We start from the raw sequence: 12,813 nt of genomic DNA on the forward strand, positions 1-12,813 counted from the left end.
TTTCTTCTGAATTTATAGACACCAATTCCAATTATAGAAAATCTGACTTCAGTGGTTAGTAACTAAACTTATCCTGTTATCAAACCCTTTGTTTCAATGTCACTGTGTTTCACATAATACATAATCACATAATCACTTTAATTCAATATTTTGTGCTTATGATCATTTTAATGAACGTCAGACAAATTCTGTTAAAGGATTGCTGTGCCAAAGGTAACCGTGTTTTTAGCTAAAATGAGGCAAAAGCTCATACAAAATGAATAATAGCACATTATATAAATAATTTATCACTGTACTTTTAGTGTTGGTACATTTGTACTCAAGTGGTATTTTTAAGGGAGGACTTTTAAATACAATGGAGTAAAGTGTACCTTATGTTTCTTTACTTTAACTCAAGTACACGGATTCTGTACTTCGTCCATCACAGTAATCCAAATTCTATTACTTTGTGTGTGTGTGCTTGAACAGAACATGAAATCCCTACAATAATATAAATTCAAAATCCCTCAGGTCAAGTAGTAGTTGGAGGGGAGTGAATGATTCACCCCTGTTATACCATCAGACATGCCTCTAAAAGGTCTTCTAGACCACCCTCTGTTGTTCATAAGCTCATCCCACCCATCCTCTTTTCAAACGAGTGGCCTGTCTGATGAAATCCAGAAATATGACTTGCGTGCGTCACGCGAATCCCCTGGCTAAAAGCCCGTTACTCCTGCCTACATGCACATCCTCTCTCCACAGCAGATATTGTGTGTCTATACCTGAGCCGAATTGGATGCACTGTCCAGACACACATGCTGCGGCTTGTCACTGGCCAGGAGGCCGATGCATGAGCAACATCACATGGCTTCGTTGTGATGAGCCTTTGTCCTCATAAAACCTCTCCCTCTTTCATTATCAGTCCGTCCTTCTTCGCCCTCCCCCCTCGGATAGAACAACAGCGCAATTGTGAGCCCTGTAATCCAGCATCATAAGCGTCGACAACAACCACCACTATTGTAACAGCGAGGCTGAAAATCTGAGATCAGCCAGGCTTTAAAATGACCTTTTCTTTTTCCTCGCATTTGTGGCTAAACAGCTTAAAAGGACAGTTATGCAGAGGTAACCTCCCACACACAATGGGCAATTTTCAAATTATACAAGATTGCCAGGAGAAACCCAGGCCGCCTTGAAAAAAGGCAAAGGGAAATAGTTAGTAAACAGGCTAATATGCAGGAGACATTTGAAAGATAGTGACATTTAAATCAGCAAAAAAATGTTGAATAAGTATCTTTCATTGCATGTGTGAGGGGTCATCTGGGACAGAATCCACTCTTAGCTGATCAAGAGTGTTTTCAGGGTTGGAAGTCATTCCAGGCAAAGCTCTTTAGATCATTCTACTACACTGGAGGTGACATGAAAGTGTGATAGACAGCAGACACACACACAAAAAAAGATCACACAGATATAGATATGAACCCTCAACTGATGCTTGAGTGAGGCAATTGTCGTTGTGGAACACTGCAGCGCAGCACACTGTGACACAACAAAATGTGTCCTCTGCTTTCAACCATCACCCTTGGTGAGCAGGGGGCAGCCATGAGAGGCAGTGTGCGGGGATGGTGCTTTGCTCAGTGGCACCTTGGTGGATCAGGATTCGAACCAGTAACCTTCTGATTACTGGGCCGCTTCCTGAACCGCTAGGCCGCCACTGCCTAGAAAGGGACAATTTGTATTTGTGTGGAAATCATAACCACCCTATTCATCACTGATGAGTGTAAAAAATCCCGATCCACTCCTACCAAGACAATTCCAACATCTACACACCACCTACCACACCAGTGACTCAGATATAGTGACAATGGCGCCACATGCAAATCGCATCTCAGCCTTTTTTTCTGGAAACTGACCTAATGAATGAGATAGTGTGCTGCTCACACCAACGCGTCCTTACAGGCTACTGGTCATTTTTCTTGCACAAGAGAATAAAATATCTTGTTTCCAGTGAGAGAATGTGTTGCCTGACCTGTAACACTTGAAAATCCTAAAGTCAGTTCAGTTAAAGTTCAAAGGCCAAACTCCAGAAGAACAGTCGCCAAAAGTAGACGTGGTCTCAAAATGCTTGTGCATTGGCTTTCCCTTCCCTTGCTACCTCAGAAAAATTGATTATCCATAAATGGAAGCAGTTGAATTGATCAAAAGCATTTATTTATCTGTAGAACCCCTTTTAGCTTGCATTTGCCCCCTCTTCTATAATGATGTGTAATGATATTTTGAAGGAATGAAATTGTTTGAATTAGACGCTGTAGCGACTTCAGTGAAACACGTGGAGATTACAACAGGAGCTCCAAACCTGGGGCGGGGCATGTCCAAATATTTTATACAGAGGACTGCTGCTTTAGGACCCGTGTCCTCCCGGCCTCTTCTGTCTCTCCTGTCCTTTTTAAGGTTGGAACAGCATGGTTCAGCATAGTTTCCTGTGTCATGTCATTTCCTGTGTGGCAACTTGCTGATCTTTTTGTGACCCACCCCTTCTCAGGTCAGGAGATGTATTGGTGTGCAGATCGCTTCAGAACGTGCAGCAAGGTATGTCGTTTGTAGAGCAAAGTAGAACAGAATAGAACTGAACAAACACGCCTCTGCTAAGTGTCTGTTGCAAGCAGCAAAACCTCGTACACAGGACCAGCCCCCCCGCATTCCGCATAAGTAAGGCAAAGGCCGGGGACCGGGACCGGGGCCGCGCAGTCCTTCCTCCAAAGCTGTGGACATAAACAGGGCCTAGGCCCCGACAGGGGTAACGCCCACGTGCACGCGAGCAAGTTAATCGCTTCGCAGCGGCGTAGGCTACCTTGGCGAAGGGAGATTAAAACAGTGATGGCAAAAAGAGCCGAAGGTCTGCATGAATAATCATTTGTGTAAGAATGCGCTGCGGTAAAGAGCTGAAGTGCTGTGAAGTCGATGCATACATGGACACCACAAATCAGAAAGCGTACGAAAGTTCCCAGTAACCCCAGGGTTCAGGACACTGAACCAGCAGCGTGCAGCAGCGAGGGAACTGGGCCATCTATATTCGTCCTCCTGACTGATTATGGACGTATTATGCAAGTGCACAGCATGGGTTACATAACCAGAGTCATGCTCTCGCTTGCCCCCTCGCTCTCTTCCTCGCCGTTCACCTCTTTTCCTCCGGGTGCAGGAGTGAACAGTGCCTCCCTTTCATACTGCAGAATAACATCCGAGACCGCCACACGTCCCGGCAGGCTATTATTAAAGCAAGTTGTCAAGGGACAGCAGCCGTCAGTTCCACTGATTCGATATCTTACCGTCTTCTGCGTTCAGTCCATTTCATTTGTCACGTGCAGCTCAGGAGACCCCGTAACAAAGCTTTTTGTGTTTTAAACCGCTGACCATGTTAAGAAACAGCTAAAATTGAAAGGGTGAAATTGAGCATGTGTTATATGGTCCAACACTAGTTCATTTCAATAAATTGGAGTGTTGTGAAAAGGCCACATGTCTTCATAATTCAGTTCATGACGTCAGAATATTAAATAGAAGGATCAATTTGGGCCTAGCGGGTAAGGAAACAGACCCGTAATCAGAAGGTTTGAATCCCCGAACCACCAAGGTGCCACTGAAGGTGGCACAATGACAATCGCTTCACTTTCACTTTCAATCAAAAATCTCCATGTAATTTATTAGTGTATTTTCATTAATACAGTTAATACATGGTTGGGGATGAAGGGTTGAATGTTTAGCCTTTTTGAAATGCAGCAGTATATTGTCTGTTTTGGGTCTGTCCAAATTATGGGAATTTAATGTCCTGTATATCAGGAAGTAAGTGGGCTTCTTGGAATTCAAAATCAATGTTCTTTAATAAAACAACATATTTATTCAGTGACAGATTTACTCACTGAACGACGGAGCACTGAGGATAAAGTCCACTTTTATCCTGGAGTGCATGAGCGATGTTCTGAGAAATACGTTCTCATCAGGTGCATTTGTGACGCTACTGATGTTCCCATCTTATTTGTTTATAATTATTTCATAACCCTCCACCTGCATCTTAGCAACCAGCGGCAGTTGCCATAGCAACGTGTTGACGTATTTGGGAGCCCAAGAATAGAATTCTAAGGAAGAGGTGCCCCGCGTCCTGCATTCCTCAGATTTTTTTCTTTAATCATGTATCGAGTATTTTGTGTCGCCCTTTTGTGTTTCTGAGAGAGAGAGTGATGTTTCCTTTTGATTGTGCGTGATCGAGCGACGTGTGTGTATGCGTATGCGCATCACTTCATATTTGGATGAAGTAGTGAGGGTTCCTGGTTACATAAAAGACCCACTACTCACCAAGTCTGAGTCACGGGCTATTTTTAGCCATGTGCAGCCATACATCTCACTGCTGCAGAATCAGAGTGTGCATCTATGCTGGGGTGTGTGGAGTTTTTCTCTGTGTGCAGAAGGGTCTCATGTGTGGGGTGTCAACTGTAGGGCCTGTCAAAGCCCATTGAGACATTCTGTATGTGATTTTGGGCTATATAAGAAATAACTGTTGTTGTTGTTGTTGTTGTGTGTTCACAATACACTTCATAGACCCTTGGGCATTACATAAATATCCTGTCCCACAAGAGAACAGCAAAAAAGACATGTGGTCTTTCAAAGACATGTGGTATTGGTGGCTGTCATAATTATCTTCATATTATGTACATGTATGTATTGCATACATGTTTTTTTATTATAATGGGCTAGCAAAGAATACAAGACTGGATGAGGACACCAATGTATGACACAGATGGCCACTAGGCCCAGTGGTTCAGTGACATCCTGGCCACTGTGTGATAAGTCAGAGGGTCATTAGAGTTAAATAGCGCAGTATGTCAAAGTTCTTAGTACTCTGGCCTTATCACATACTGAGCTGTTCATGGAGTTGGGCCAGTTTCAAAGCTCTTACCAGCATGGCCCACTGGCCTGAGCTAACATCACTGCAGAGAAAAGGCCAGAAGGACGAGACGTGGCTTCTGAGTGCACACAACAATATTGGGACTGTTGCCTAGTCATGGCCCTGACAGGCACTAAGAACATTGATTGTCTGCTAAAACTGTCCTTTGGTGGCACCTGACAAGATGAGATATTTATAGCTGGGCAGAGGAACACTGTCAGGGTTCCTGGCGCTCTGCCTTGGTGGTTAGCGACTGTCAAAAAAACAACAACACTGTGTTTGGCACCAAAGAAAACATGTAATCCTCTTGGAACAACGAGATGTTCTCAGAGCTTGACCCACATGTTTAGGGGGTGATAACAGTTCAACAGTTCCTCTACAGTTTATCACCACCTACCCCCCCCCCCCCCCCCAATTGCCCTATTTGCCTCCAAAACTGCCCTGACCCATCGTGGCATGGACTTCATTAGACTTAGTACGGTATAATATGGGATCTGGCACCATCAGTAGCAGATGGTTTGTCCAGTAAATCCTTAGATTGGACTTGTACTTGCAGCACATGCCACAGATGAACCATTCTGCAGTTATCTGCCATTATTCCTCTGAAAGAGAGAACTGCCTTAAGGGAATACCAATACATTACTCTCATTTGACACTTTAATCCAAAACGGCTTACAATCAGTAGTTACGTGGACGGTCCTCCTGACCGCAAGGTTAATTGTCTTGCTCAGGGACACAATGGTAACACGTGGGGTTTGAACCTGTGACTTTTTTTAGGTTTTATAGTTCTCAAGTGACTGGGGTGGAGCACAAGACCCAAGTATTCACAGTAGAACATCGTCCGAATTGTCACACTGCCTTTCCTGACTTGCTTTCTTCCCACACTGGATCCTGGTGCCATGTCCTTCCCATAACATAAAAGACCATTCATCAGACCAGGTGACCTTCTTCCAATGCTCCGTGGTCTAATACTCATGTTTTGGTGGACATGGGTTAGAGTGGTTTCATAAATGACAATAAACGCAAAAACAGGAAATACACAAAACAGGAAACTCAAGAAGACATAGCACTCCAGATAAAGCAGGACACTCACTGCAGAACAGTGTCATGAGACACTGTTTAACATTTACCTCTAAACCCGAAACAGGTGTGGGTGATTAGGACCCAGCATACATGTGACTTGATGCCACCTGGTGGGTCAGGGGCACTGTGGCATAACCCCGCCTCAAAAGGTGCAACTGCGGGGCTCCCAACAAAAGTCCAAATTGTAGAGGCAAAATATTCAGAAGCATTGTTTCAGAAAGATTGTACTGTTATGGCTATATCCAAGAGTCAAGATCTTTACGGTGTCTCATGTAAAACAAAACTAATTTCTGATGACATGTTTCCTTTATATGGGTTTTATGTATCAGTTGCTAACTCAAGTTTGGAATTTGCTGACACCAGATAGACTGTGACCACATCCCAGATGTACATTTCCTATGTACGCTTTTTTTGCAAAATTAGGCCATAACAAAATGGTCACTTCAGCTTTGTAACTTTGTAAGTCGCTCTGGATAAGGGTGTCTGCAAAATGCCTTAAATGTAAATGTGAACTTGTGCATTGACAAATTACAAACTTAAGTCAATAACCATATTTCAGTGATCTGATGAGAAGGCAGCAGTGATTTAGACCAGGCATGTGGAAACTTGAGTGTTCAGTATTCTCCTCTGTAAGGAATTGCCCTAAAATACTTTTAATGGCACAAGCCACCTGTATACATTACCTAATCATTATATGTAATTACAACTTACAGCAATTACTGTTTGCCCTCTTAGAAATGTCACTTCAAATATCCCTCCATCAACATATTTTCCATTAGACTCGTTTTCACCTCTCAATATTCACGTATTTACGAGACTTACAAACAGTAGTTTGTAACAACGACACAGTGGTAGGCATGAGGTCATAAAACCTATGACTTTGTGGTCATCTGCTTCATTTTACCCACTAGGCTACTTCCACCGTATGCAGTTTTGGTTTCACCGTTTTTGCAAATTAGCGGCCCACGTTTGACACCGGGGCCACGACAAGTTGGTGGAGCCCCGGTGCCGTTGCTGCGACGCTGTCTACACACCCAGATGCAGCAGAATCCTGTTGACCCTGGCCCAGCTCACATCATGTGTTCTGCAAACACTGCTGCAGATTAGTGACCTCACAAATCACAGGAGATTACGGGACTCATAGAATGCCTGGCTTTTCAGAGACATTCAATTTGTTTACAGTAAAAAAAAACAATGGTACAGCGGGCCTGTGAGCATTTAACATCGCACACACAATCAATCTTATCTGCCGATGTTTCGAAAGGTGTTAGAAGGTTAATTGATTGATGGACTGTTGCACAAGAAATAGTATTAACCCTGAAACACATTCATGAGTATGTAACAGTGCAGATTAAAAAAAAAAACCTGGAACCATGGTAGGTAATAACATGTTGACATTCTGAATATTAATTTAATAAAAATGTACTGTGTTACTGATATATTGTCAGTGTTCCGCTGTGTTATTGCATTATACTGATTTGATTCCATAATATAAGTATATACATTTTTGTCAATTTCACTTGTCATGCATTTAAAACCCAAGTAATATTAGTGGAGCATTTTAAAATAAATAAATGCAGCATGGCTACACTATGGCTCATCATCTGCTACAGTGGCGATTAATCGACTTTTTACCTACAGGTCACCAAACACGTAATGTTGCCCGGTGATCAATTTCACAGAACTGTTTAACAGAAGATAAACGTGGCTTCTGTTGCCTAATTCGTTACGATGATGATGATGATGATGATGCATGCTTTTAAAGTAATCGCTCTCGTCATATGAACGTTCAGGGACAGCGAAACGTCGAAGAATGTCACGTCGCCGTTTTCTAAATATACAGCAAGACCTTTCCTCCCCGAGGACCATGCAGGCGGGGACAGGCGAGGCGGCTGGTTGGCCGGCCAACGTTGCTTAATGGTTTCCAAAAGGTTATTGTGACGCCCGCGGTCGCGCCGGGCGCGGATTGGCTCCGCCGCGGCGTGGGGGGGGCGTGGCGTGGCGTGTCCTCGGCGGCGCGGCCCCGGGAACGCGGTCGCGTGGAGCGGCGCGGTTCAAGCCGGGATAGCGGCCGTCCTCGCCTGAACTTCCTGGGCAAAGACACAAATAGGGGCTGCGGCGCTCCTGCCGGACCAGAGGCGCAGGGCGGCGGCGCGATCCAGCACGACCACCGGCGCCCCGGATTTCTGATCGCTGTCGTTGGTTTTTGTTTTCGTCTGTCGCCATCGAGACTCCTTCTGGTTTTTTTTTTTGTTGTTGTTTTTTTTGGTTTTTCTTGCGGCCGAGACTCTTCCAGGTATTTAAAAGTTCTTGGAAATCGCTTGGAAAGTAAAACCCGTACGAGGTCAACGATTCCTGCGAAGTGCCGGTAATGTCGATGACGCTAAAATCTCGAGTGGCGCCCACGTCGGGTTTCTGGCTGGACCAGGAAAAAAAAACCCGAATCTGCGGTCCCCGGAAAACCTTACAAAAGCCCGTAACGGAGCGTGATGGAGACGGCCGGCAGCCTGCGGTAGTAAAAGTGTGGACCGTGTAGCCACATGGCGCCTCTGTTGAAAATGTATTTTTGTTTTAAATTGAAAGCGATGAAAGTTTATGTAAAGGTAATCTCTCCTCGTTTAAAATGCGTTATGGACACGCGATGTCCCCGTACTTGTTGTTCCAATTAAGCAATACTCTTAATTGAAAATATTATACTATTAACTATTATGCGTTCAGTATTAATTATTGGAATTTGACGTTTAGTGGTGCAACTTGGGCACACAATCTTGCAGTAGATTTGTGCCCCATAACAAAATGTACTAAATGACAAGTACATGGTGACCCGGTGAACATCTTAGATGAGGTCATTAAGTGTAATCTCAGAAAGAAAATAAATGATTCGCTTTTACTGTAATGATGGAGTAGCCTTACGTAATGTTGTGTTGTAATGGATTTTACGCAATCATTTAATCCTTGCAATTTCTCTCGTTGGCCACTAGGTGGAATGATTGCTACATAAAAGAGCACAAGGCTTCACCACCCCCAGTCCATCTGTGTGCAGTGGCAGAGATGAGTTTCTCCAACAAAAGCCTGTTTGAAGAGGACTCTCTGGAGGTGGCCTCCGCCGGGCAGGACGTTTCCTTCGCCGACGAGGCTGTGTCCATTCTGACGTCCAGCAGCCTCTTGGCTCGCTCGCTGCTGGGCCGCGCGTCCGGCCTGAAGCGTAAGGAGGAGTCCGGCGCGGCGGGTCAGAGCTCGGCACTCCGTCGGAAGCGCGAATTCATTCCTCACGAGAAAAAGGACGACGGCTACTGGGACAAGCGCAAGAAGAACAACGAGGCGGCCAAGCGCTCGCGCGAGAAAAGACGCGTCAACGACATGGTGCTGGAGAACCGCCTCCTGGCGCTGCTGGAGGAAAATGCCCGGCTGAGAGCGGAGCTCCTGGCGCTCAAATTCCGCTTTGGTTTGGTCAAGGACCCGTCCAACGCGCCCATCCTTCCCCTGTCCGCACAGAACCCTGTTACGCCACAGTACTACCTCCCCGGAGCTCAGCCCAGCCACCCCTGTCCTGGGCAGGGCACCCACCTGCAGGGAAGCCGCCGGGCGGGCGGCCTGGTCAGGACCGACGCCAGCAGCCCGTCGTCAGAAGACTCTGGATTCTCCACCCCTGGAGGTGGCTCCAGCGTGGGAAGCCCAGTGTTTTTTGACGATCGAGGCGAACACTGCGGCAAAGAGGAACTGGCCTACGAGGCGCACCACTCGCCCGCGGGCCACCAGGTCAGCACCGCCCACAGGCCAGAGAACGGGGATGGGATGAGGAGCCTGCCGCACAAGTTGCGCTTCAAGTTGCCCGGCGGAGGAGACGGCCATATTGAGCGGTGTGGCCCCGCACAGCCGCCACCCTCCGCATGGGGCCAGCACTTTGTGACCGGCACCGCCGACGGGAGCGTGCCACCGCAGGAAGGCGAGGACAGCAGACATCACTTCAGTCCCCCTGGCAGCGGGTACAGGCAGTGCCAGTCCGACCCGCTGTACCATGCTGAGAACAGTGTGCTGAAGTCCCAGCTGAGCTCTCTCAGTGCCGAGGTGTCCCAGCTCAAGCGACTCTTCACGGAGCAACTCCTGCCCAAAGCCAACTAAGTCCAGGAAGGAGCAACACTGAGACCCCACCAGGGAAATAAAAAAAAAAAAAAAATCACCTTGGTTCCCGTACCAGAAGAGTACAAACACCGGTGCTGTAAAATTGGATGGGAAACGACCGAAACAGCCCTACCTCTGCCAAATCTGACACAAAAAATTGTGAATCAAGGTTCTTTGTCTAATGTAGCAGAGGTAAACAAGTCCGGACGGTAAAACCTAAAAAAAATAATCAAAGGTGCACTAGCAACAAAAGCCCATTTGATGTTATCGGCATCTGAGATTGTGGGTTTGATCAAAGCCTGCTGTGATCAAAAACACTCCTCTGTTTTCGACCTGTTCTTCTGTCTGTCCCACCGGTCCTGATTGCCATGGTAATGAGCGTGGGACGCGAGTACCACGGATGTCCAGTGTCCAGTACCATTGCAAACAAAATATCTGATAATATATCTCAAAATGTCTCGGTACCCATGATGAAGCCTCAAAATGGACTTCTTGTTCCTGTTGAGCCTCCATTTAAAATGTCCTGTGGTCCAGAAATAGGCCCCTGCTGGACTTTCTGAGTCCACACAGTGGAGAGGGTTCATTTTCACCGTAAAAAAGCACTTGCTTCAGCGGTCCAGAGTTACAAAGCACAGTGCAAACAAGAGTTCAATTAAAAGGACAACATGTTTTCTCATGGGTACGAGGGGGTGGGTGCGAACGGAGGACTACTAATATCAGCAATACTATGTCCACGCGTCACGTTCGTCCACTCTAGTTCAGCCATAGCAACTGGTATGTTAATATTGTACACACCCTGTATACTGTACTTTCGGTGAACTGCACTGCGTCTTGTCTCATGTGCTTATGTAAACAGTTTTGTACATGTGAATAAACCTTTTGGGGATTAAAAAAATTTTGTGTTTTAGTTTCAAACTTCAGATACAGATATCATGTAAATATTGTTTCATGGTAATCGTGTGTTTAGAGAACCTATGTGTCTATTAGGGCTAGGCATACAAGTTAACTGTCTGTCAATTGTTCATTCCCATGACTTTTTTTTTGCATAGAAAAAAAATCTAAATTGACAACATACCTTAAAAACCTCAGGAAATACTGTAGTGTTGTATCTGTTGACATACTGTTGCATATACGATTTTGTGCATACATGACTCTTATTCGCATATCAAAACAATCAAGGGTTATTTTTGGTGCAACAACCCACCCAGCTGTAAGTTCTAGAAAAAAAAAAAAAAAAAAGACACAGCATTATTATTCTGCTTTGCCAAAAAAAAAAAAAAATGTCTGGTCCTGCTTCAACTTGTCCGTTGTCGGGCGGCGGAGGTGATTTACACAACAGGCTCTATTAATAACGCGAAAGCCCCGGTGGCACGAGGTCTGTCAGTTGTGAAATGTGGCCGGGCTTGAGGTGTATTCCGTCTAGAGTTAGAACGTTCTGTTCCTCTGAGGACTGGAGTGTTGCTGGCTGCCAAGCTGTCACTCATCCCGTCGCTCAGACAGGCAGCAACTGCCCAAAGGAGGGCAATTATCATGATTACCGACAATTTTGGGGATGGAGGGGTGAGGTGCGAAGGAGAAGAGCGCTCTGCGGTGGCCGGACTAGTTTGTTTTGGATGTGCTTTCTCGCACAAACACGCGTCCGATACACGTTTACCAGAGCATGGGAATGTTACTTAGGTTATAAATCACCCGTGCTTACAACAAAGCAAACGCACGTTGTACTCACCCAGCCGATGTCGGGCAGCCTCGTAGCGGTAAAAGAAGGCCCGATGTGCACAATGTTAAAAGAACGTTCGAACACCCCATTTGAAAGAATATATAAGTGTAATTATTTTTTTTTTTATCACCATTATGACGTGTTGAAAAGTTGCACGTACTTCCAATATTCAAACCGTTGAAATGTCTTTATTTATTGTAGATTGAACTGAACATGAATATATTAGATATGCCTGGGATGCGCGTGTGCATGTGCCAATGCGGCTGCAGATGCATCTCTATGCCGGGTGATTAGTTATGTGTAACAGGAGCATTCCGCATGCTGATGTGGTGGTGGTGGTGACCTCTTTCCCTCAACACACCCCAGCTTTGTTGTCCGCGTGGATGCGATGGCGCTGATCACCCACGGGGACACGATGAAGGTGCGACGTTAGGAATTTAGACAAGTCTGCGTGTCTGTTTCCTTACGTGGCTCTCAGGCACATAACACCTTCCTGTCCATCAATAAACACGCACAGAAACACTCGCGCAACCCTGCACCCACCCCATTTTTTAAAAAGCAGAAGATAAAGCCTGTTGCTAGGCAGGAGGCATGACAGTTGCCATGGAAACCCTCTCACGGACTATGCAGGGTGGAGTGGGGTGGGGCTGCTTGGCAGGGAAGGGTGGGGTGGGATTTGGGGGAGGGGAGAGTGGGGATGGGCGCCAACTTCAAGGCAAGAGCTTCAGCAGCTCGTCGCCGTGTTTTTTTTTTTTTTATATCGCTGTTGTCGGCGGTCCGGAAACAAAGAGGCGGGGCCCAAAAAATATTCAAATGATAAAAAAACACATGATCATCTCCGGATAGAACCAGAAGTAATACATCAGTCGTTATGTATTTTTTCTGCTTTTATTTTACCTGGATGTACACAGTATATGGATATTATAGCTAGACAACAGTTATACTCATGTTTTCACGTCTTTCACGTTCATTATTGCCG

The 12,813-nt window shown here is 45.7% G+C and overlaps 1 protein-coding gene across 3 annotated transcripts; it reads left to right on the plus strand.

Moving 5' to 3' along the window:
* The first annotated feature begins 7,985 nt into the window (after nucleotides 1-7,985).
* nfil3-6 (nuclear factor, interleukin 3 regulated, member 6) lies at nucleotides 7,986-11,012 on the plus strand. Of its 3 annotated transcripts, none has more exons than XM_028986569.1 (2): nucleotides 7,986-8,291; nucleotides 8,977-11,012. In XM_028986569.1, the coding sequence occupies exon 2, from the start codon at nucleotides 9,047-9,049 to the stop codon at nucleotides 10,115-10,117; it is 1,071 nt and encodes a 356-aa protein (XP_028842402.1). In that variant the 5' UTR covers nucleotides 7,986-8,291; nucleotides 8,977-9,046; the 3' UTR covers nucleotides 10,118-11,012. The 3 variants fall into 3 exon arrangements, with proteins under 3 accessions (XP_028842402.1, XP_028842401.1, XP_028842403.1); XM_028986568.1 differs by lacking the exon at nucleotides 7,986-8,291 and adding an exon at nucleotides 8,320-8,507; XM_028986570.1 differs by lacking the exon at nucleotides 7,986-8,291 and adding an exon at nucleotides 8,582-8,598.
* Nucleotides 11,013-12,813: the final 1,801 nt, after the last annotated feature.

This window comes from Denticeps clupeoides, chromosome 7, assembly GCF_900700375.1.
Source record: "Denticeps clupeoides chromosome 7, fDenClu1.1, whole genome shotgun sequence".
NCBI classification, from domain to species: Eukaryota; Metazoa; Chordata; class Actinopteri; order Clupeiformes; family Denticipitidae; genus Denticeps; species Denticeps clupeoides.